At 39.3% G+C, this 25,746-nt stretch overlaps 1 protein-coding gene across 3 annotated transcripts in view; it reads left to right on the forward strand.

Moving 5' to 3' along the window:
* The window catches only part of tmc3 (transmembrane channel like 3), an 84,966-nt gene extending 59,309 nt beyond the window's left edge, over positions 1–25,657 (forward strand). For 2 of the 3 annotated variants that reach the window (XM_088295540.1, XM_088295539.1), the window contains 15 exons: positions 2,197–2,344; positions 3,094–3,137; positions 3,337–3,484; positions 5,807–5,916; positions 5,992–6,070; positions 9,731–9,985; positions 14,112–14,240; positions 14,922–14,989; positions 15,214–15,342; positions 19,674–19,784; positions 20,167–20,292; positions 20,410–20,488; positions 22,049–22,091; positions 22,193–22,460; positions 24,525–25,657. In XM_088295540.1, coding sequence (XP_088151666.1) covers positions 2,197–2,344; positions 3,094–3,137; positions 3,337–3,484; positions 5,807–5,916; positions 5,992–6,070; positions 9,731–9,985; positions 14,112–14,240; positions 14,922–14,989; positions 15,214–15,342; positions 19,674–19,784; positions 20,167–20,292; positions 20,410–20,488; positions 22,049–22,091; positions 22,193–22,460; positions 24,525–25,503 — 2,716 coding nt within the window. In that variant the 3' untranslated portion in view covers positions 25,504–25,657. The remainder of the gene's footprint in view (positions 1–2,196; positions 2,345–3,093; positions 3,138–3,336; positions 3,485–5,806; positions 5,917–5,991; positions 6,071–9,730; positions 9,986–14,111; positions 14,241–14,921; positions 14,990–15,213; positions 15,343–19,673; positions 19,785–20,166; positions 20,293–20,409; positions 20,489–22,048; positions 22,092–22,192; positions 22,461–24,524) is intronic. The other variant, XM_088295541.1, reaches the window with a different exon arrangement.
* The last annotated feature ends 89 nt before the right edge of the window (positions 25,658–25,746 follow it).

A 25,746-nucleotide genomic window follows, 5' to 3' on the forward strand; every position in this document is an offset into this window, starting at 1 on the left:
TAATTCTGATATGTAGACAACTTCTCTCGTTAGCCAACTGGCATAGTTTATTTCAGCAACACACACGAACTGCTCTTCTGCAGAGCCAAAAGTAGAGAGAGAGAAATAAGGCTTGAACACCGGCCTAACATTGCTTCGTCTGTTAGCGACAGCACCCCTTGTGGCAAATAAGCACATTACAGTAACAAGCAGTCATACAATAACACTCAACACACTGCTCTAGGCCTACATGGCCGAATGAGAAAACCCTCGAGCTTTGTGGAAATTTCATTCAGTCTTGCAAGCAAGGAGTAAAATGATGCTGAAGAAAATTGTTGCGTTTCGAATCAATGAACTTCAATCATTGCGTAGGATGTGGTTTAAATTCTCAATAGATCAATCAGGGTCAAATCCAGGTGACACCCAACTTTAACAATGTATTAGTGTTATATCCTCAACTACACAGACTATTCTATTACTGAGTGGTGTTAATGCAACTCCGACATTGTGATTTTAAGTCTGCCCCCAAACGTTTGACACTGGTCGATTTGCAGTCACTCATGTTGGCTGCACTACCGGCATCTGAACCTTGAATGTGAACAAACAACTACAGCAGAGGTATTCAATTAAAAGTCATAGAGGTCCGCGACTAAAATGTCTTTCAATTAAAAGGTCCGAACCAAAGTCCAACTTCCCTTAATGTCTAGCCTATGTTCACATTTTTATATACATAGTTTCAATATTTAGTCATTTTCAACAGAGCGCACTTATATACTAAATATTTAGCAATGTTCCCATTAAACACCTTTGCCAGTCAAACAAATATAAGGCGTTTAATTTAACATTCAAGAAAATGTGGCTCCAGGAACTTAAGTTTGCCACTTCCAGAAAAAAACTGTAAAATATCTCCTGCAGAAATATATCAAGTGCTAAGCATTGAGTTAACATCTTTTACCTTTTTTTTTAAATCAAAGAGTTATCAGCCTAAAAAAAACGGAAAGCCTAATTATCCGAGTAAACTAGGTCAACATGTTCAGTACACAATCAATAAAAATGGCTGTCCTCATGAAAAACTAATTCAAAACGAGCTTTGACACCACTTTTTCTTTTGAATATTTTTTAACATATCTTAATGAGAAAAATTAGTTTGTGACTGCCCTGCCAGTGACTTAGATCTGGGTTGGAACGGAGTCAGGGCCATTGGGATTTGGTAGATTATTTCACACATTTGGGCTTTGTGTTTTCCTTTAAATAATGTTTGTGCAACCGCATTTAAGCACTCCTTCACAACTTCCCCATCACTGAATGTTTTTTTTTTATGTTTCCCCAAAACCCATGATACTTTTAGTGAACATTCATTTGCAAGGCGCTGGACTGTAAACGAAAATGTAAAAATCTGTTGTACTGCACTCGAAGTTCGATGTTTTTGCCTGCGCTCACCTCAAACGTCAGCAGATAACTTTGCAAAAAAGGGCGGTGCTTTGTTTCGTAGTGGCGCTTTGCAATGTTGCGACGGTTTTGGAGCATATGATGCACACTGGTTTTGAATTGGCTGCAGCCAGAACGAAACTAAATTTCTCCGTCCATTCATTTAAAACAACACGCATCGACCTTGCTAACGTTTCAGCAAGGCATACTGTCAGCAGCACTCTCTTCCGGTCTGCGGCGCAATTGGCAGTGGATCGTAAACAAAAGATTTGATTGGCTCAAATCAGTGACGCCTTTTCCGTATTAACTAGAATTGCAGCGTCAAAACGTTTGCGAATGCGCCCTGAAAAAAATTCATCATAGATCGGTCATGGACCAAACCAGACCGCGGTCCGCCATTTGGTGATGCCTGGACTACAGTTTTCTAACAACTGTTAGTTGTTAATGTACTGTTAATGTCACAATTTGCTGCTGGAATGAATTAATTAAATTTACATTATTTCCTATTAGAATATAGTTTTCAGACAACTTGGAATTCAATCGGTGTCTCGCGATCATAATGGGATTTTGTATTATGGCTGTGCAAAGAGTACTTTCATTTGGAGAATGAATCTTGACTTTGGATGTTCTGTCGTATATCTGAACAAAGGCCTTTTTATCTCTTACACCAGCCATGGTTCTTTGTCACTTGTAGTCTGATGGTGTTGTGAAAGACAAATTCAACTGTAATTTACAGAATTTTTCCATTACCTTTTAGTGATCCTTTAAACTGTGATTATATTTATTTAGAATGGCCAAGAATTCCCGACTAAGTCTAGCCAGTGCTTCTGATGAAAACTTCACATTCTGCTGGAGGGTATTTTGTGCTTGGGATTACTTGATTGGAAATCCAGAGGCTGCAGAGAGCAAAGGAGCAGCGATCGTCAACAACATCAGGGTCAGACTGTCCAATATTTACTCTCAATATATACAGTGACAGATAGAATTTAAAAATATACCAACTACTCTACTATATATATATATATATATATATATATATATATATATATAATGTGTGTGTGTGGGGGTGTGTGTGTGTGTGTATATATATATATACATATTAGGGCTGTCCAAATTAAAGCATTAACTCAGGTGATTAATCCCAATTTTTTAACTCAGTTAAATATTTTAACTCAGTTAACTAAGTTTGATTTACTTCAAAAATAATTTGCATACTTTGCCAATATTGTGCCATATTAGCTGTACATCTTTAGCACATCTCAGAACAAAACACAGCATTCAAGTTACCACTGGGCCTTGCAAACCAACACTGCTGGAGTGTGGCGCTTGTGGGCAGTTTTGAAAAATATTTAAAAGAAAAACGCCTGGAGAGACGTCCATTTTGATCGTATTCAAGAATCAAAGAAAGCTATTAGAACAGTCTTTGAATTAAATGTACTTCATATTTGGTGAATTTGCATCAATTCCAAGATATTATTCAAGTAAATATCGATTACAAGCTTCGTGAAAAGTAGTAGTTTAATCATTGAATATTTTTGTGATTAATTAATTAAAAAAAGTAATCACTTGACAGCACTAATATATATATATATATATATATATATATATATATATATATACACACACACACGCGCATACCCCCCCCCCACACACACACACCATTCACAATCAGTGCTTTCTTTATAGGAAGCCATCGTTGAAGAACAGGAAAAGAAGAAAGATACCAGTCTGTAGGTATCCTGGTTTTTCATATTGACATCAAAAAATGCTTCATCTGCGATACATTTTGATGCAACAGTCATTATAAAGGAATATAAAACATACAATGCAAGTTGATCGCACCTCATTAGTCAATTGTTAGAATTGTTGCTCTCATTTCCAAAATGATCACTTCTGAAACTGTTTTACAAATATTATGTATTTTTTCAGGGCCGTTCTGATAAGTCTACGCTTGTTAGCCAATATCCTGGTGCTGATGTCTCTAGCTGGCAGCATCTACATCATCTACTTTGTGGTGGACCGTTCTCAGAAATTAGAGCAGGAGAAACCGGAGCTGACGCTATGGGAAAAGAATGAGGTACAGAAAAGAAAAGCAAAGCAGGCATCATCATCATTAGATTAGATTATCCAACATACAATAGTTTCAAGGAATAAGTCAAAGTGGAGACCTGCCACTGATCCAACGGATGTGGCAACTGACAATGAAATTTTGCAGATTATAATTTAATACAATTTCCACATGACTAAAGTATAACATTTAGGTCTTTACTCACTGTTCTCTAAAAGTAGAAATATTTGTAATAGTTAAAGAGATGAAAATGTGTTTAGAGAACTTCTGTTAATTTCAATTTATATGTTCTGAACCCTCCTGTGATAGAGGAAACGTTTACATTTTCTTTATTCGTTTGTCGTTTTTTTTGTGTGTGTTTTTTTAAAAAACATTTTACCCCACCCATACACAAACAAATTTAAACTGTTAAACATAAAGTACTCTTTAGCCCCTGCTTGCCACTCCCCATTAAGATTGCCTGTAAAATTTACAAATAAAACAAATGAGATTTAAACACCACCAAAATATTAAATGGAACCAGATACTAAATTCAATTAAATCCTAGCTTAATGCTACCCATTAGCGGTTCTAAACAGTATTACCTGGAGTGGTAAGGGAATGGCAGGAGATTCACTTTAGAGGGCAGATGTTATTGGTGACTCGTCAACTATACAGTACAATACAGTATTATACAACTTTATTTATGTAGTGCATTTCACAACATCTGGAGCTGTAACGAAGCGCTTTCCATATGTTGTGATATAAATTACCAACATAATTGTTTGTGGTCTTCCTTTTATTGACCAACTGGTACACATTACTTTCAATGAAAAGTAAAAGTACAAAAATCATTTGAATAAACATTCAAGACAGCTTGCTTTGCATGACTTGAACAATGTCACAAAGAACAGGAGAAAAAGGGCACCTCTCACAAAATCTTTTTCTGCACATATATTGTGCCGAGATGTTGTAATGCCGTTTGCAAAGGCCTAGATTTGTGTAAAGGTATCTTGTAAACAATATAAATAATGCCATGTGCAAAGGAGCTAGTCGCCTGTAAACAAAATGCTAAATAGAAAGAAAAAAATGTCAATGGAATGCCAATGCCAAATAAACAAGTGTGCTTCATCAGGAAAATGTGCCGTCTCGAGTACGCTGGTGCGCGGTCGCCACTTGTCGTCTATGTACTGCAGATTCAGGCTCAAACAGGGATCCATCATGCGACTCGACCACAAGTCGGATGTGGATGCAAAATGCTCGACATGTCTCCGCTCCCGTCCCGATGTTGTCCATATCGGGAAGTGCTGTTTGCGACAAATATTTTCATACCTCTTGTCGGCTACGTTCATGAGGAGTTTAAATCCCGTGCGCTCCACTGTAACTAGAGGAGCTATATCTTTAGCAATGTGCTAGGCTATCGCGTCCACCTCTGAGACGTTCTCTCGTATGGTGTCGCCTCCGTTATGGGCTGTTGTCACTTGTCGAACCTTGCTTCTCACTTTGAACTTTCAGTACAAGCTCCAAGTCAACAGCATGGTTGTGTTGTGGGTGGTGAAAAAGAAAAGATTGGACGCGCTGTTTCAGGTGCTTACGACGCACTTTGTAGTTCATGTTCTTTTGCCCAAACATCGTCTTTATGGAACCCAAAACATTTCCAAACGACAGATGTCCAATTTCTTTTCGGGACAAGCGCGACAGGAACAATTTCAACTAATGTTACTTCGTCAGCAGCCGTGTCAGCCGCTTCAGGATTTGAATCGCCAGCTACGAACGCGTCTTCTGTTTCCATTCTTCTACAGCGCATGAGTCACGTGACTAGAAGCGCTGAGGCATGAACATCGCCGCAGACAGAAAAGACTTTAATTTTTCTTTTTTTTTTTAGACACCAAATTTACCAACATGGGCAAAATTATGTCGACCATTGTAATACATTTCGGTAACGGTAAATTTTCGGTTTATCGCCCAGCCCTACATAAAACTTGCAAGGTAATGCAGAAAATTAAACATGAATTAGAAATATGTTTGTGCATGCCACGTATGTGTCTGTGTTTTGTGTGTGTGTGTGGGGGGGTGCGCGTGGGTGTGTGTGCGTGCGTGTGTGTGGGGTGTGCGTGTCTGCGCGTGTGCGTGCGTGCGTGTGCGTGCGTGCGTCTTTGTGCGTGTGAGAAAAAGAGTCGATCACTCGTGCCTTGGTACACGTTTTGATTTGATAACTTACGTCACAATATAAAAATCAAATCATTGGTTTTTCATCCTCCATTTTTCAAGCTTTCCCAATATTAGGGGCTGGGATGTCAAACCCTTTGACAGTCTAACAATGTCTAACATGTATCATCTCCCTTCTTTGAGGTGAGTGTTGTGGTTTCTCTCATCACTATGATTGCTCCATCTGCCTTTGAACTGGTAGCTCAGTTAGAGATGTACCATCCAAGAACATCACTGCGTTTCCAGCTGGCCAGGTATTTCAACCGAAGAAACAATCTAATATTATTTGTCTCTTGCTTTATATTAACTATATGATAATGTGTTCACAGAGTGCTTGTTTTATATCTGGGAAATCTCTACAGCCTTATTATTGCCCTCCTCGATAAGGTCAACAGTATGAGCTCTGCAGTAAGTATCAGAACCAGATGGAATATTTATAATATATTTTTTAAACAACCTGGAGCATATTTGAATCATTTTGTTATTTTATTCTTACCCTGATATGAAAATGAACAGCAATATTTTATCCAAGTATCTATAGGTAGGTCGGTATATTTATAAAATCACATTTATGTACAAAATAGATTCCTGACCGGCATTACTTGACATGCAAGAACAGTAGCTCAGAACTACACTTGGATGATTATACACGTACCCTATCCTATCTCCCTACTGTGTCTCACCCAGACACTCAAGCAAGGAAACAAATTTAGTTTCCTTCAATCTGTGATCGTCACATAAAGTTTATAATCATAGGTGAGTGAGGGTATGTAGATAGTGGGGCAAATTGAGTCTCACCTTTTGACTCAACATAATAAGAGAAACTGCAACTGTGCAGAAAACACAGGCAAAAGCGAAGGGCAACAAGAGACGGCTGACAAAAAAAAATGGCACCGCTTGAGACTCTTGCTGCCATCATTTTCCCCAAATGACTCTTTCCCAAATTTAACTGACAACATGAACAAACTTGTCGATATTGGGGTCCAATTTACATGTTGTCCATCCCCCTTTCTCGCCCCTTAAACTTCACCTTCGTAAGAACCCGCCTAGCACAAGGCTCGTCAAATAGCCATATCATCAATCATCCAACCCCACCCATCCCAAGACTCATAAAAACATCCACCTGCCGACCATCGTCCTTACCATGAAGGATTTTAATCCTGGTCATATCTGATATGCTCTGGTTGCTGGGTACTTATACATGATCAGTGTTACTTGTCTCTCGAATAAGTCAGGTAGGGCCCCATTGAAACTAAGGAATTTAAGGAAGATTTTGCTCGACTGTGATTACAAGGAACAGGAAGTTGTCTAGAGAAATAAGAAATGTCTAGAGCTTCAAACCGTTACTATAGCTTGCCATCCTCTGAACAAACCAGTGTCGATGGTTATCTCTGCAAGGCAAGCTCTATTTAAAGTGCTCGTTAACAAATTACTGTTGATTTAATGACATCATTATTACCGATATGGTTAGGCATCATTTGAATTTGGACGATCCTGGTTCTTCAATTTGATTCCAGTTCCCTAACGATTCTCGATTCTGATTCTGAAATAAAAAATGCAGAATGGAAGAGCTGAACAATGAATCGTTTTGGAACCGAAATTGCAATCTCAGACAACGCAATTTTGAGGTCATCAAAGCTGCGTTTCTTTAAAGGGATAATGTGCCCCACGCTCACAAAGCAGGTCATACTAACCAACACTGTACTGATTAAAAAAAAAAAGGAAAAAGTCATTTATTTTGCCGCTGCTTGTATGCTAGGTGCCAAGCTATCTTGCGCCGCAGCAGTCCAAACTTTATTTGTACTATATGCAAGTCAGTGCACAGCAGCAGCGACGAGCAACGTGATGCAGATCAGAATCAGAATCAGAAATCCCTTTGTCATTGTACTCAAGTGTGCAACGAGATTAGAGAGTTCCCCTCTCCAGTGCAATGCAACAATAATTCAGATAAATATATAAATTAGATAAATAAGAGAATGGTTAGTGCAATAAAAAATAATACTGAATAGGATATATAAAAACACATCACGTTGCTGTTCTGCAAGGTAAGGGTGGTCGTGTGTGTGTGTGAGAGTTTAGAATGGAGATGGCTCTTGGAAAGAAACTGTTTCTCAGTCTATTGGTCCTTGATTTGATGCACCTGTAGCGCCTGCCAGAGGGCATCAGGTCGAACAGGTGTGAGTTTGGGTGGGTATTGTCTTTGACGATATTGAGAGCCCTGCTGAGGCACCGGGCGGTGTAGATGTCCGACAGTGAGGGGAGAGGGCAGCCAATAATCCTTTACGCTGTTTTGACCGTCCTCTGGAGCCTCCTCCATGACGACAAATAAACTACCCCACTAACAAGTGGCAGTTTAACAAAGCAGCAGAATGAGGAATAGCTAAGTGTGCTAATTGCAAAAGAGAAATACAGAGATGGGAAAGACCCCAAATAAGTGTTTTGGTGTACAGTTGACTTTTAACAGAAGTCTGGCCAGAACTGCGTTAGGGCTGAGAGCCAGCAGCTATGAATATAAATCTTGTATTTCAATCAATAAAAAATAAATAAATAACAAAGAAAAAAAAAATAAAAACAATATGAACAATGAAAACGTATCAAGACATAAAATAAAACGATGGCTACATTAGCAGTTTAGTAGACGCTCTCAGGCCGGAACACGTAAACGGCTGACATCATCATGACGAAGAGCTAGAGCAGTCGAACGCATATTGAATGTTTACAATCTCATCAATAATGTCAGGCTAAAAAAACTAGAACAATTCTTAAAACAACAAATAAGAAAGGAAGACAAGAGTGTTTAGAATTGTGAGAACAAACGGACAGATGCGTGCTCAGTTATTTTGAAAAGTCATCTATGATTGACTAAACATTTTTGTTTCATTCAATAAAGTCTATATGGATAATTTGAAACGGATACTGAGGTGTAGGAATCGGGTAGCGTCCTCTACACGGTCTCCAATTACCTTGTGGATTATGTCTTCAAACATGCCCTATAAAATTTTTTTGGAATAAGAATTACTTTCTTTATAAGAATTAAAGCTATATATCCCTCCTGTTGAGGAATGGGTTACATCAAGCCTCAATATAGCAGCCCACTTGTATAGATTTTTGGTAGGACACGTTTGTTGTTTGGTCATCCAAAGATGTCATCTTGTAATGTTTTATGCTTTGTCGTTGCATGTTTCTTTAATGTGTCTTTGTACAAATGTGTTCTATCTTCTATTGCTAACACATGTGTCTGTCCAGCCACAGCTTCTTTAACTGTTCTTAAATATTAGTTCCCAGCCAGAGATTATGGCCTTGAATCCGTCTGCAGCTCATTTACTGTGCTACTCTAGTTTTAGACCCATGGGTGAGCTCCACTTTGAGACGGGCTTGCTTGTGAGCATCAGTCAGTTGCATAACTAGCTTCCTCAAAATATTTTCAGCGCTTATTTATTTACTATTAATTAATTATAATAACAAGAAGTTCAGCAACATCATCAATAGTGATTCTGCAATCTTCTCTGCTGAGTTTCTTGACCTGAGCACTGTTTTCCGGCTTAACTGCTGAAATTGGTCTCTTGACTTTTTTAATCTTCTTCTTCGCCTTTCATCCTGGATGCTCACTTTTTGACTCTTTTTTGTTTTAAAAATGTTTATTGGTGGTTTCCTTTCCAAAACAAGGAATGCAATCACAGCGCTTTGCCTTTGACGAAACATCCAATGGTGACGTCACTTCTAAAATTGCTGACAGGAGGTGGATAAATTCAAACCAAAATTTTTAACAGTTTATATTTAAACGAGTATTTTACACAGGTGAAATTAAGGATAAAAATATTAACTATAAATCGGGTAAATTGAAAAGGGTTCATTACTTTTTTACTGCTTCTCGTAGATATAATAAGATCATGGCAATGCTTATTTTGAAAGCTTCAATTTACAGAATTGATTTTTTTTTTCTTCTCCATATAACAATCACAAGAGGATTGAATGAAACTGGGCATGCTCGCATGATTTCAGATGCAAACATTGACGTGCACACTTAAAACATTGTGGTGATTAAGACTGCATATGGATGTTTCCCAGATTCCCGTGAGTCCAGCAAACTGGTCTAACACCAGCTCCTATTTGGCAACAATCGCACAGCCTGCTGTGTCCAGCCTGTCTACCCTGGTATCTGAGATATCACATCGCAACAGCACCATAGCCACCATTGCCACAATGCTGGATGTGACAAACAGAAGCAGGAGCAGCTCTGAGACCTTCTCCAACCAGACAGCACAGTTTGAAAAGAACACTCGCTCTCAGCAGGACCAGTGCTGGGAAACCTACGTTGGGCAGGTTATGTTTGTGACTTTGTTTGTTACAGTAATTAGTGTGGATGACAAATACATAAATCTAATATCTCAGTCCTCATGATTGGCTGTGATCTGCTCAGGGTGTACCACACCTCTCAACCTTAATTGGATTGGTTTGGTTTCAGCTACTTTGGACAAGATAAATTAGTGTAGAGAATATATTAATTAAAAGTGTGATCTGGGTGAGTTATATAAATCTTGTCATGACCCGTGTCGGTCATGTCAGGTGTTTTTGTTATTGTTTTTTGTCACGTTCCTTTTCCCATGCCATGTGTGTTTGTTTTGTCAGCTGAGTGGGTCGTTTCCCCTCAGCACTCGTTCCTCACCAGCCACGCACCTGTTCCCCGTTACCGTCACACACCTGATCCCCATCTGCTCACTTAATGACTGGACTATTTGAACACCTCATCCCGACAGCTCGGCGTCGGAACACTACTCCCTTTACGGACTGTCACGGCCACTCTCATTCTTGCCCTCGCCCTCGCTCATGCTCATGCCCACGCTCATGCCCACGATCCCCAGTATTTGTCACGGTCCTCGTTACTTGTCATTTTTGTTCTGTTTAGTCACGTTTAGTTTGTCTTTGTCATTTCGCACCCTGCCACGTTTGTTTGTCCACGCCACGTTGTTTGTCCTCGTTTGATTAATTTAATAAATTCCCTTTAGTTTACCCTTTTCCCTGCTTCCTCGCATTCTGGGTCCACCTCCTCCTCGCCCACCGGCGATCGATCCTGACAAATCTAGTATAATTGTAATGAAATATGCAATTAGGTATTCATTTGCAATAACAGAAAATTTAAATCTGAGTGTGCTTGACAAAGTTCTGCTGATGCAGAGTCTGATCCGATATCTGCAATGTATTAAGGAGAAAAAAAAGAGTGCATCCAAATTGTATATATATTTTTTTCATTTGAACAAAACCATCCCACCCTGACTTTTGTATGGCTGTTGGAACAGTAAAATGTTTCATCCCTAATCATGAGCACTTGCCCTTCCAAGACTCACATTCAACACCATAAGGTGCACCCAAAGTCCTAAATGTTCTCCAAATAAGACAAGGCACCCTGTAACACTAATGCGAAATGCCTTGTGTACAGACTGAGACCCATAGAACTATATACTTCCAACCTTTCGACCAACGGGCTGGTGCCCATTATGGAATTTCAACATGCATATTGGCACATCCTGTTGGTTAAAGTCTAAGACTACTGCTCGCCATTTTGACTGTGACAAATAAATTCTGTGATTACGTTTTTTAGTGATGGTTTGAGACAGTCAGTTAGAACAAACCAGTATGTACGTGCAGGAGAAAGCTGGACAAAAAGGGCAGCTGTCCACTATGTCATAATCTGTTTTATAATTCATGTTATTGCAAGCAAGAAACATCACGGGTATAGACAACAGACTCTGCAAGAAAAAAAAACTGCCCAAAGCACACCACTCACATTTCTCCATCTGATTGGCTGAGGCTGATTGGCTCCCAGAATCCATTGCTGTAATCTTTTTGTGTTATTTTTATTTCTTTTTGGGATATGAATGGCATGAGAGATGCATGTTTTGTGTTAATTTCATTTCTTTGTTTCATTGTTTGCTAGTATGCTGTTCAGTGATAATTGTGATTTAGATTTGAAACTGTGACTCTAAGGAGTGTGGTGACTAGTGACATCCCTCCCCTGACATTGCTGTGGTGTTTTAGTGTCTTGTGAGGCATCTGCGGCGCTGCAATTGGTATAGCTGCCCTGCCTAGCATGCGTGAGCTTGCATGCGTGATCTTGCATGCGTGAGCTAACATGTGCGAGCTAGCATGCGCCTCGTTGTGTGGCGCATACATTAGAAATCACAACTGATGCTGTGCCGTTTGATACGATGCGTCTTTTGGTCGTTAAAATACATACTCTCATGTTGAGATTTTCCTCATGGCTTACATGATTTAATTACTATTCTAAATAATATGTTAATTTGATACCCTACTGGCAACATGGTGAGAATGGTTACCATGTTTGTCTCATAGTTCTGAGGTTTGGGTTTAAAATCTCTGCTCTAGCGTTTTTGTGTAGAGTTTGTGCACGCTTAGGTTAATACATCCATCCATTATCTGTATTGCTTCTCCTCACAAGGGTTGCAGGGGTGTTGGATATTTGGGCAGTAGCCGGGGTACACCCTCAACTTGCCAGCCAATCACTCAGCTTACCAGTCGTCCACCGTGCCGCCCTTATGTTAATACAATGCAATACAAATGTATTTATATTGCACATTTGACAACAGCTAGAGCTGTAACAAAGCACTTTCCATAAGGTGTAATACAAATTAGAGGGAAATTAGAATACAAATTAAAGCACATATTAATTACATTCACTATATCAGTGTTTTTCAACCTTTTTTGAGCCAAGGCACATTTTTTTCATTGCAAAAATCCCGCGGCACACCACCAGCTGAAAATGTGAAAAAAAGTGTTTTTTAACACTGAAGAAAGACTTCTTAAAAGTCTTGAATATGAATCAAATAAACAAAGAATAAAGTATCTAATAATCTTTCACATTTATACTCACTCAGTGTGAAACCTGGGCCTGTTTCGATGAACACAGAGAAGATATATTAGCAGGAATCCAAGTATTAATTCCTCCGACACGAGTTAGACTTTTTTGATTTAGCCACAAGTTCAGCGACGTGGTAGCGAGCTTTAAGGTCTCTCTCCCTTACCTTTGCGGTTTTTCTCATGAAAGTTGTTTGTTTCTTCGTGTGTTCACGCAGGCGAACAAAATACGCCACATTTTTGTTTTGAAGTAAAGGGCGTTTCGTTTGGAGATGGCGTTTAAGCGTGCTTGGGACCATAGCACCGTTGGAGAGCTTTTCACCACATACCAAGCACAACGGAGTCGGTGTCGTTGCATCTCCGGAAAAAGTAAATCCAAATGAAAGACAGCTTTCGCTGTATTGCCTCACGGGAGAAACTTTGCAGGTTGTCTTTGCCATTTTATTTTTTTATTTTATTTTTTATTTTTTTTTACACCTCAACTCATACTAGGGCCTTCATCTAGGTCTGGGTTTTGTCCAGGGTCCAGTTCACAGAGTCAGCATTTTTTCTCTTCAAAAACGTATCCATTACTTTCACCGTTGTTCTGTTATCCACTTTTTTTATTCTGCTATCCACTTCTTGCTGCATCCGCGCGTCACTAATTCGGTTGTCTCCAAGCAAGGCAATTTGCTACCTGCTGCTGCTGCCGCCGCCTACTGGTATGGAAGAGTACTACATTTCACTACTGACTGCAGGCGCTAGACCGCACAGGTACACAAATTGGATAATTTCCCACGGCACACCTGGTGTGCCGCGGCACAGTGGTTGAAAAACACTGCACTATATTATCTCAGCATCATGAATCGTGGCCAACACAGGTGAGGTTTACAATTTGCGGTGAATTTTGTCCTGATGGACCTTTTGTTTATTGTTGATGGTTCTGACAACACGATGCATATGAATCTTTGAGTAGCTCTGTCAAATACTTATAATGTACTTTACAAGAGATGAGAAGAAGAGAAGAGTTTAGAATTGCATCCTTACCAATGATAAGTGCATGTAATGCTTCTTCCAGATTTATCGGTACAATCGTACGCCACACACTGTGGCATTTTTACCAAAGTGAGAGAAAGTAATGTGAAAACGCCATGAAGATATCAACGTAATCAAATTCAAGTTGGCCACCAGTGGCTTCATTTTTTGCTATGCCAAGTAAGCGACATTGTTAGTCCGTTCATATTAGTCAGTGGATGTTGCTCAATATGGTTGAAGGAATGATCTGTGAGTTTGTGTGAATGCTCAGACACATGAAAATTAGAGGGGACATTTCTGAAGTGTATTTAAAATAGTATGTAACCGTCTGAACCCCCAAGACCTAACAGAAGACTGATTTGGTGTTTCAGACAGGACATGTTTACAGTATGTTAAGTAGTCTACTATCGATAATGAATTGATTAAAGGCAGATAAATTAAACTTTTTAAAGACATTAGAATCATAATCATTTGCATGATGTGATTTTCATGAAAGAGATGATTTGTTAGGTGTACAAGTACTATTTCTATCATTATTTTAAACAATATGCTGTACCTCTAGGAAATGCTGAAGCTGTCCATCATCGACATGATCTTTACAGTGGCCAGTATCCTGCTCATTGATTTCATCAGAGGCTTGGTTGTTCGTTACCTCAGTGACTGTTGCTGTTGGGATTTGGAGAGCAAGTTTGTAAGTTGCACAGTTAACACCATTTACTCATGATTTTATTTTCTCTTAGAAATTAAATGCGGTAGTATATTTTTAGCTATGTGTGTAAGGTTTTACCATTTAAATTGGTTGTCTTTAAAAGTCAGTACAATGTATAAAGTAATAAAACTTAATAATAATAATAATAAAACTTGACCTCCTGTTTATTCTACACGGATTTCACATTTGTTTTAAATGAAGTCTCTAAAGATTTGTTAAATGTGTTTAGCTGCATTGTGTACAAAAATAATGACATCAAGCATGGTCCATTATTAGCAATATATGCTGCAGTATAATATTGTGACTGCTTTTTAAAATCTCCAAAATGCCCTTTTCTAGAGAGACAATATGAAATGCATACAATAAATAACCACTCCATATCTCTTAATTCCCTGTTTATTTATTATGTATTGGTTACTGCATAAATGATTTCACATTATTGGAATTGATTAGTATGCTGCCGAAATACAATGCAATTGTGTTAAAAGTGGGTAGCTGCTTGATGTTTAAGCACACTTCTTTTATTGGTAGATACTAGTAGATTTACCCAAATTGATGAAAACATCAATCATTTGATTAGATAATTCATGAGCTCAGATTTTATGGCCGGGAAATTCAATCATTTGTTTAAAAGCATTCTATCATTCATTTGTGTGTTTTCAGCCTGAATATGGGGAATTCAAAATAGCAGAGAATGTCCTTCACTTGATTTATAATCAAGGTATGATCTGGTAAGTTGAAACATTTCTTCACTACAATAGCCATTCTGTTTCAATGTTAACAGTCTGTCAGGTGCTGCTCAGTATCCGTGACCCTGTTAAAATAGCCCTCTAAGTCTTGCCCATCAGATTTCATCATCTCATTTCAGAACTGTCACCTTGCAACAATGAACATAATGGATGTCCTTTACCGATGTCACCCAGTAGGTGTGTAAATAACTCTTTATTTCTCTCAGGATGGGAGCTTTTTTCTCCCCTTGTCTTCCTGCCTTTAATGTGTTGAAGCTGATTGGTCTAATGTATCTCCGGAGCTGGGCGGTCCTCACCTGTAATGTTCCCCATCAGCAGGTCTTCAAAGCATCCAGGTCAGGTGTTTGCTTTCACTATTACGGACACGTTTGAGTGAGCCACATGGCTTATTGTTTATTATTATAAGTTTACAGTCTGCTCTTAAATGGAGAAATGTTACCTGCTTCAGAAGAAAACATTAGGGGGTACATTTACTGCTGGTCGTTTGACTTAACTGTGAGGTGACAGTGGGCATTGGGACAATTGGTTTGGATTCCTTGAAAAGTTGTCCATGTGCAGGACGGGGTGAGCACCAGTGGCACATTGCAATAACGGGACTTGAAAGTGTGAAGTAAACTCCATGGAGGACTGCAAGTGCCAAAATATAAATAAATACACCATGAAATGGTTAATTAAAATTGTCATTAATTAATTACCTGTTTCATTTATTAATTAAATGTGGAATTAAAAAAATAAATAAATATGTCATTACTGAAATTATCAATGATTATATCTAAAAAAATCTATATAATTATTTCTGCATTTAATTAATTATTTTTATATTTAATTAATTATTTTTATATTTAATTAATTATTTATGTATTTAATTATTTATTGATGAGTACTGTGTGTGTGTGTGGGGGGGGGTGTGCATGTGAGTGTGCTCTCTCTCTCTAATATATATATATATATATATATATATATCCATCCATCCATCCATCCATCTTCTGTACCTCTTCTGTACCGCTTCTCCTCACTAGGGTTGCGGGAATTTGATTCAAGGGAATTTGCTACTACTATATTACATTAACGATCAATTCCTCACAACGGAAATTTCGACATCTGGAACCTGGACGCCAAAGCGAAGCCCACAGTAGCGCAAAATCAAGCAGTTCCCGCTCAATCCAACATAAAAACTTGGACCGCTCCGCCATGATGTGATCCAAAACATCCATCCATCCATTATCTATACCGCTTCTCCACACTAGGGTCGCGGGGGGCGCTGGAGCCTATCCCAGCTATCTTCAGGCAGTAGGTGAGGGACACCCTGAACTGGTTGCCAGCCAATTGCAGGGCACACAGAGACGAACAACCATCCGCGCTCACACTCATACCTAGGGGCAATTTAGAGTGTTCAATCGGCCTGCCATGCATGTTTTTGGAATGTGGGAGGAAACCGGAGTACCCGGAGGAAACCCACGCAAGCACGGGGAGAACATGCAAACTCCACACAGGATGGCCGGAGCCGGGACCGAACCCACGCCTGATGCTGTCTCTCACTGTGAGGCCACCGTGCCGCCCCTTTTTTATTGATAGATACGAGTAGATTTACCCAAATTGATGAAAACATCAATCATTTGATTAGATAATTCATAATTTTATGGCCGTTTATATATATATATATATATATATATATATATATATACATATATATATGCATATGCGCCACAGCATTTTATACCTTTTGTCGAGCGTGCGGATAATTTTTTTTAAACCTCTCTTTCGTGACGACGTTGCGTTGCTTTCGCTTTCGAATGATTGCATTCGTGATTTGTCGATGCTGTTTGGACTTCTTATCAGCTCGTAATAGCGATTCAAATGGTCGGACGGGTTTGTTGGATTACCTCGTCTTGCAGCAACAACGGCGGGGCACTGTCGGCAGAGTATTTTTTTGTGTGTTGTATATTACTTTTTATGGCGGAAATAATTCCATATTTCGGATGTTGGCTTTCTTTTGGGGACTAAATCTACTGCCGTCGTCATCTCTTCCATGTCGCCCTGTTAGTTTTTTCAGAGCGCACACAGTAGTGGCTGTGAGAATGGAGGGGGTGGGGGAGTGGCCAGTGACTGTCAGGAGGGAAGGGGTAATCGAGACAGGCTGTGTCGCGCATACAGTAGCTTGCTGTTTCTATGAAGCAAAACAAATTTTGCGTGCTCCAAGAAAAAAAAAAAAAGACCATGTGACAATCGCGCATGCGCACATCGCAATCGCGATGCTCAAACCGCACATCGTACAGCCCTATTAAACATAACCACACACGCACACACGTACGAGGCCGAAAAGCGGAGGGTGGACTCTTATATCGCTGACAACGGAAAGTTGCTTTAACAAGGTTTTTATTGGGACCGTCAGCTAAACAATCAATCCACATCAATATAAAGATATGAATAAATAGGAAGTATAAATGCAACCAGGTATCTATAATTACAGCCGTCGCAGGGACGAGAACGAAAAACGCTGGTGGACACAATCACACCAGGAAAGAAAAACGACGAGTAAACTTAAAGCGCTTGCACAGCAAGGAATACGAAAAAACGAGAATGGCTTACCACCAAAGGATAAGGGAAATCCAAACAGCAAAAACGAGAACGAAAGGCGAGCCGAGAAGTAGCTGTGGCAAAAACAAACGTAAACGCAGTAAACTATACACGGAACAAGAGGGGGCAAAAGCTAGAGCAAGGAGCATGAGCGTGAGCATCGCAGGATAATAATCCGACGCGGGTATGTCCGCGACGGTGTCTTAAATAGTCAGTAATCAAGAGCGCGATGTGGTTCAGCTGCGCGGCTCGTGGGCGCGTCTCTCCCTGCCAGGTGATGTGCGGCGGGGACGAGCGCGGAGGGAACGCCCACTCGGCTGAAACACAAACAGACGGATCGTGACAATTGTTGCCTTGGCAACACACTGTTTGCCAAGAAAAAATATTTGGATTGTCTAAACATTTGTGAAAACATGAACATTTACTTACTAGGGATTTAACGATTTACTCAAGCCCCGATTCGATTAGATTTTCGATGTTCAGTTCCCAATTTCGATTTGATTCGATTATTTATTTTTTTAAATTGCTGCCACGCTTGTCTCTGTATGATGATGCTGCAGCGATCCACAAACAAAATACATATTGATGAGTAGCGCAAACGTTTAAATGTTAAGAGAATTTTGAATAGAACCAAAAACTATACACTATGCCGAGTTATTGTGAAACTACCTATATATCGTAAAAGAAATACTTGTAAACATATTTCATGTTTCTTGAGCTCCAATCCATTTTTTAATGTAGAAGGGACTGAAATCATATGAATAAAATTGAGGAAATACACCGTGCCAAAGAAAACTAAAATCATCACTTGAATTGATTTTTTATTTTGTTATTATTTAACCTGAATACAAAACGTTTTGTTTTGCTTATCTAGTTCGCATGGTATCATCTGCACATTCAAAATGTGGTATGTGCCATAAAACACGAGAGAGAGGGAGAGTGAGAGCGAAATCTAGAGCATAGATGTATATCATAAAACTCGGAAGTAGCAAAGCTCAGCAAAACACAATTGTTAACCCATTTTTTTCCAATATTTTTTTAGCACTGTGAATTACTATTGTCTAACGACTTGTATGTACCGGTATGTTATGTTTTATTGTCTGGTGTTGCTATCAATGGCTTGTGGCAAATGCGTCATGTTGTACTTTGGGTCGTGAAATTTCTGTCCCCATAAACGCAACATGTGGTGCGTGTTCGCAAGTTACCACTTGTGCTCTTGTTGTTTCAATGTCAATCACGCAAAAATTATGTTTTGGTTTTTAATACATGTGTGTTCGCTGGCTAATGCCGCCACAATCCACAGGAGACGCTACATTATGTTAGCGTACCACAACAGGACATCACGTGCGACGTTCCATCAGAAGCGCACGGTTGCCTTAGCGTGCTTATGACAGCTGGCTATGTCAGAAATTATGTCATTGTAAATTAAATCGGGCGTCAGCCGAACCATTTTTCCTTTATAAATGCTCGTTTATCACTGCTGTGTTGCTCTGAAAGGGAAGTTAAAATCGTATTAAGCAGCGTAGGTGTGCAGTTTGTTTCCAGCACAGACATGAGACAACGGCGTTGCGAATCGATTCTTTTATTATTTTATATCGATGCATATTTTGATCAGATTATAACGATATTAAATCAAATTTCGATAAATCTTTACATCCCTATTACTTACACATCGACTGGCAAAATCAATATTTCATTAGTTAATTGTGCATTTTTCCTATCTGGCTCACTAATGCCCCCTAGAAAGTTTTAACAAACAAGTATGGTTTATATTTAAACAAGAGCTACAAAAAGTTGGAGGAATCTTTAACACCTCAGACCTACTCTAAACTCAACAGGTAGTTGCCCATTTTCAATTTCATTTCAATTTCTGCTTAATTTTAACCTTTTATAAAGGCCACATCTTATCAAACTAGTTTTTAATCAGAATTACCTCATCTTTCAAAAATTACAATCCTCATGTGCCAGTACCCCAATGTAGCAGGGACTACGAGAGCTCTTTGTAGTTGACTACTTAAGAGTTGTTGTTACATTAACTTGGTGCCCAAAATCCAATGATAATTAATCTGTCTGTCTCTGTTTCTTGTAGATCAAATAATTTCTACTTGGCGATGCTGCTTTTTATGCTCTTTCTGTGTATGCTGCCCACCATATTTGCCATTGTAAGATACCGACCATCACAGCACTGTGGACCATTTAGGTTAGAAGAACCATCTTCATGGTCGTTAATTTAATTCACAATATTGTGCCACTGCATTAGGCCCATCGATGCAGTGACAAAACATAGGCACCAGAGCCAACTGGGATGCTGACTGTGGCCGGCAGTGTCCGAAACCACTTGCCCATAGTTGACCGGTACTTTGGGGATACAGTAAATAGACACTGTACATGGCTATTGCCACCAGTGTTTGTCACAATTGACAAAGTATTTGGTCCTATTTTCACCAAATTTAAGTCACTGAAATTAATTTCAAAACTACAGTATATGCCTTGTGTGTCACGTTATAGAAGGAATTTAAAACTGATAACACTCTATATTGTTTCCCACTGTGATAATCCAAGAATAAAACTCTATGTTGCAGCGGTCAAGAGAAAATCTATGACATCATATCTGAAACAGTGGCCAGTGACTTTCCCCTCTGGTTCAGTAAAGTGATGAGTTATGTCACCAGCCCTGTTGTAGTGTTACCAGCACTACTGCTTCTATTGTAAGCCCATACACGCACACGCACACACACGCACACACGCCCACGTACACGCCTACACACACGCACGCACACACATACAACTAGTGCACTGACTTCCATCGTCTGTTTGTGTTTTAGCATGCTGATATACTATCTACAGGCCATTGCCAGATCTCTAAAATTCACCAACAACCAGCTGATGATGCAGCTCCAGACTGTGAGTGTCTAACAAACTGATTGACAGATGGGGGTGGGTGGTTGTAAAGGGATAGATCGTTTTTTATTAAAAAAAATATGTATTTACATATATGTATGATTTTTTTTATTATATCTTATTTCTCATATGCAAGGGCTGCAAATCAATAAATAAATCCAGGGCTATACAGATATTGGCAAAAGAAAAAAAACGGCGGAAATAAACAGCCAGTGAAGGAACATTCGAGTAGTTATCGCGGGATATTAAGGTGAAGCTAGCATTATGAAACAATGATAATGTCGGCAGTATGGAAATACTGTGTTCCCTCGCCACTTCACTTTCACTTTCATCTTTTGCGGCTTCAGTGCTTTGTGGGGTTTTCCAAAATATTCATCAAAGAAAAAAATACAGTGATATCGGGAGTTATATTGCGGAAAGACATGTTGTTTCAAAGAGAAGAGTTGACTCTGAGGCTTTGTACATACCCACCGGTACTTTGCAGGTGCGTGATTGGTTCCCAGTGTGAAATTGATAAATGAGAGCACAAGTGGCTTCATCGCGTGAGCTGATTGGCTGCGATGACCTGGCATCTTCTCTTGTTCTAGCTCGACAATTTTATCCACTTTTATAAACAAACGACACTTTTAAACAAAGTTCTGTTTGGCTAAATCATAACGTTATTCCAATCTGCCTTTGGGTCAGTCAGAGTCAAGCCAGAAAAGCGGATGTTCAGAAGCTGTGAGCGGGGCGCGCTCAGCTCGACAAGGAGGATGAAGCATCGGCAAATTAAATGTTGAAGTGTTTGTTAAAGTTTGTCTTAAAAGAGCTTACCTTAACTTGAATCCCATGTCGATTTTTATCCAAAGGTCTTGTTTATGTTATTGTGCTAAGCCAAAGTTAGTTTCAGGTTGCCATTAACTGCGAAAAACGAGGGATTACTGTATTTTAATGTGGAAAGTGGAGACAAGTTTAATGGCAACTTGTGCAATGTGTGCAAATTGAGCATTTCGCATGGTTGAAAAGGATAGCGCTGCGTTTAACACAACTAAGTTAGTAGCTACACCATGTGAAACATGTATGTGCCCCCCCAAAAATGATTTCAATGTTTTACTTGGTTTAAATCACTGCTCCAATGGCCATGTATCTGGAACTTGATATTGGCAGATGCTCAAAAGCAGGTGACTCCGGCTCGGGTGCACGACAAGATACTTAGTGTTCAAACAGAACGTTAATTGTTTTTTTGTTTTTTTTGGTAGTCTTTGGGGGGGTTGGCAATTATTCTCTCATTTTGAATTTGATGCATGTGACACATTCCAAAAAGACGAATACCTCACATTCAATTACCCAGTCAGTTACAGTATTAATAAATCACAATTTTTTTAATACTTTCGGGGGAGCTCTCACAGCCCTGCTGCCTATGTGCCTCCATATTCCTTTGGCCAACTGGATGAAATCAACTTGGCCCATCTGTGTTTAAAGCCATGGAGTGAATAATGGGTACTAACATACTACTGTGTATTTGAAAGAGGTTGAGGAAATGTTAAGAGAAAAAAGATAATGTTATCTTTCTAATCCTTTTAGGAGCGCACTGACGATAAAAAGAAAGTTGTCCAAATGGCTGCAGGTGTGTTAATTGCTTTTAGGAATTTGCTGTATTGAATGCGCATTTGTGAATTTTTGGAGCGCTCATTCTCACTGACACTGTAATATTTAACCATTTCTCAGCAAGACATCAGGCTCCAGGGGAGGAAGTGGAGAACCAAAAGCCGGAAGAACTGGAGAGTGACATCACAAGCCAGGATCCCTCCATCCAAACTCCCTCCCCACAACGGAACGGCACCATCACAAACCTCCACGCACCTGGGCGGCGTAGTAACAGCATTCGCACAATTACTCAGTCTGCATCTCGGGGTGAACTGAACAGGGCTGTGGCTGGATCCTCCAGAAGTCCTGCCGCAATACCCAAACATAGGCTGGAGCATGTACCAAACAGGTGTCTCAGTAATAGATATTTTGACAAAAAGCCACCCAATATAACTGTTGTGATTTGTCAAGAGAGTGAATTTGAACACATTTCGACTGTATTGAAAAGTGCAGCACTGTCGAAATATTGCGGTTCTCAGAGACCCCGCTACATCACAGATTTTATTTTTGGGGGGTGGAAGGTATCTACTTGCCGTTTGCGTAAATAAAAACGTTTCACCTGTAGTGGGCGGTTCTGTAATTCATCCCCTATGATGGCTTGGGTTCACTGAATATTAATAACCATCAATCCATCCATCCATAATCCGAACCACTTATCCAGGTGTTCTGAAGCCTATCCCAGCTGTCATTGGGCAGCAGGTGAGGTACACCCTGAATTTGCCTTCCAATTGCAAGGGCCCACAAGACTAATTTGAAACATTTTTAACACAGTTAAAATGTAAACACAGTTAACTCAGTTTTACTTACTTTTAAAAATAAATTTCATATCTTGCAAAGCCAAATTCAAACACTGTACCATAGCTGTACATCTTAAGCACATCATCGCAGAACAAAACACTGTGCTCAAGTTACCACTGGGACTTGTAAATCAACACTGCTGGAGTGTGGTGCTTGTTGGCAGAACTAAATGTAAAAATTTTCAGAATTGTTTCTAAGGAAAATGCCTGTAAAGTTTACTCTGTTTAGATCATATTGAAGGATAAAAGAAAGCTATTAGAAGAGTCTTTGAATCAAAATACACTTAAAATCACACACATGCTTCTCACAATGCTCGCAACTCCTGCATGAACGTGCATGTAAACAAAATACTGCTTTTTTTTTAAGAGCTTTTTCTTCTACTCACTCACTCTCTATGCCCATAGATTGCGCTATTGAGCTAGCCTTCTCTCCAATTAGCAGTCCAGTTCTTCATTTGGATGCCATAATCTACAGACATAAATGTAAATGAATGAATTTTAAATCTTTCTCAATTTCAGTTAAACTCATGCCAAAGGGTCAAATGACCCTTGTCACACATGTCGCCGTTTTGGATCCGATCACGGGGGAGCTGTCTAAGTTTTTCCGTTGTATTGAGCGGGAACTGCTTGAGTTTGCGCTACTGCGGGCTTCTCTATGGCTTCTGGGTTCTGGATATCGGAATTTCGGTTGTAAGGAATCGATTGTCATTGAAATATAGTTGCAGAAAATTTAATGCATACTTTTTTTTCCAGGTGAGGGAATTTACGTTTGACAGAGGTCTGTAGGTGGGTGGGAATACTTACTGTATATATATATATATATATATATATATATATATATATATATATTAGTGCTGTCAAGTGATACATTTTTTTTAACTAATTAATCACAAAAAATCCCATGATTAATTGTGATTAATCACATTTTTCAACTACTATTTTTTGCGAAGCTTATAACAGATATTTACTTGAATAATATCTTGGAATTGATGCAAAATCACCAAATATGAAGAATATTTAATTCAAAGACTGTTCTAATAGCTTTCTTGGATTCTTGAATACGATCTAAATGGAGACATCTTTACAGACATTTATTTTCGAAACATTTCTCAAAACTGCCCACAAAGTGCCACACTCCAGCAGTGTTGGTTTGCAAGGCCCAGTGGTCACTTAAACACAGTTTTTTGTTCTGAGACGTGCTAAAGACAGCTAAAACGTCACAATATTTGCAAAGTATGCAAATTATTTTTTAAGTGAATCAAACTGAGTTAACTTAGTTAAAATATTTAACTGAGTTAAATTTTTGGGGATTAATCACCTGAGTTAACGCTTTAATTTTGACGGCCCTAAAACAAATATATATATATATATATATATATATATGTATATATATATATATATATATATATATATATATATATATATATATATATATATATATATATATATCGTAGTTACCTGATTTTCTGATTTCTGCGGAAACTGATTATATAGTCTGATTCTGATCTGTTGTCCTTTCTCATATCAGGCACACACCATTCCTTGGAGGCCCGTCTGATTTCTGCGGAAACTGATTATATAGTCTGATTCTGATCTGTTGTCCTTTCTCATATCAGGCACACACCATTCCTTGGAGGCCCGAGTGGTTCCTGTCGCTCTAAGTCTTACTACCATAAGGCGTGCAATCACCAACCCAGATATCCTGACAACATCCAATCTGACCCGCTATACAGGAAGACCTTACGTGCGATTCATCCTGTTGAACCGGCGGGGATCATTACTGCCCAGAGCTATGGGGATCGTCATGGTCATGCCACTCGCTACGTGGTTGTCAATGAACATGAACCCAGGAAGAAGCTGCTTCGCTCGGCCACACGTATACCACGCCATTACTTAATGGAGGAGGAGCCTGCAGAAATCCTAGAACTTTACCCATGCAACATCAAGCGCTATACTTCTCGCACCCCACACCACCAACCACACCCTCGTAGATCACACCTATCCCAACAAAATTTAAATGAAGATGAGGAGAAAGAGGGGAAACGCCGAAGAGTATTGTTAGAGAAGGCTCATCGACCCTGTTCTCTATCTGACCTCCACCAGCCAGCACACTTCTACATTGGTGACAGAGTAGAGAGCCACATTTCTGTAGCTAAAGAAAGCCGGGTAGGTAGAGGACGGTATATATCCCAGGAAGAGGATGAGGAGGAGGAAGGAGATATCAGATGGAGAGGTTTAAAGTCCCACTCCCGGTCACAGGACAGTATAAGGGGAGCAGAACCTCTACTGATCCGAACCAGGCACCACATGAATTCTCCAGGAAGACATGGTCAGTCCCCAAATAGGAGCAGGCAATTCAAATCAAAGACGGGACCAAATTTGGAGAATGCTCTTACTGAATCTGACTCCGCTTCCCTGGCCTCAAGCAGTGATCAGCAGAACAGCGGTACAGATCAGTACATTCAGGTCATCCACAACAAGGAGCGATATCTCAAGTCTGATACAAGGCAAGGAAAATTATCCAAAAAGAGGTTTAAACAAACCTTGGATTTAAATTCCCTTGAGTCTAATGACCTGATTTGTTCCAATGTGTGATATTTTGAAACATGTTCATTGTAATATTATTAACACATTCATGGTGTAAGCCAATAGGATTGTGATATTATTTTCTTGCTCCTGTGGTCTTCTTGTATTATTAATGCATTATTGCAACATTGTGAAATGGCAATAAAAGATAACTGTGTCTCAACTGGTTAGTGTTAAGTATTTCATCAAACATAATAGCACCCATCTAATTGTACATACGCTAACTATACAATAGGAATACCGAATAGCTTT

This window comes from Idiotropiscis lumnitzeri, chromosome 5 (assembly GCF_059441095.1).
Source record: "Idiotropiscis lumnitzeri isolate Australia: NSW breed Sydney's pygmy pipehorse chromosome 5, RoL_Ilum_1.0, whole genome shotgun sequence".
NCBI classification, from domain to species: Eukaryota; Metazoa; Chordata; class Actinopteri; order Syngnathiformes; family Syngnathidae; genus Idiotropiscis; species Idiotropiscis lumnitzeri.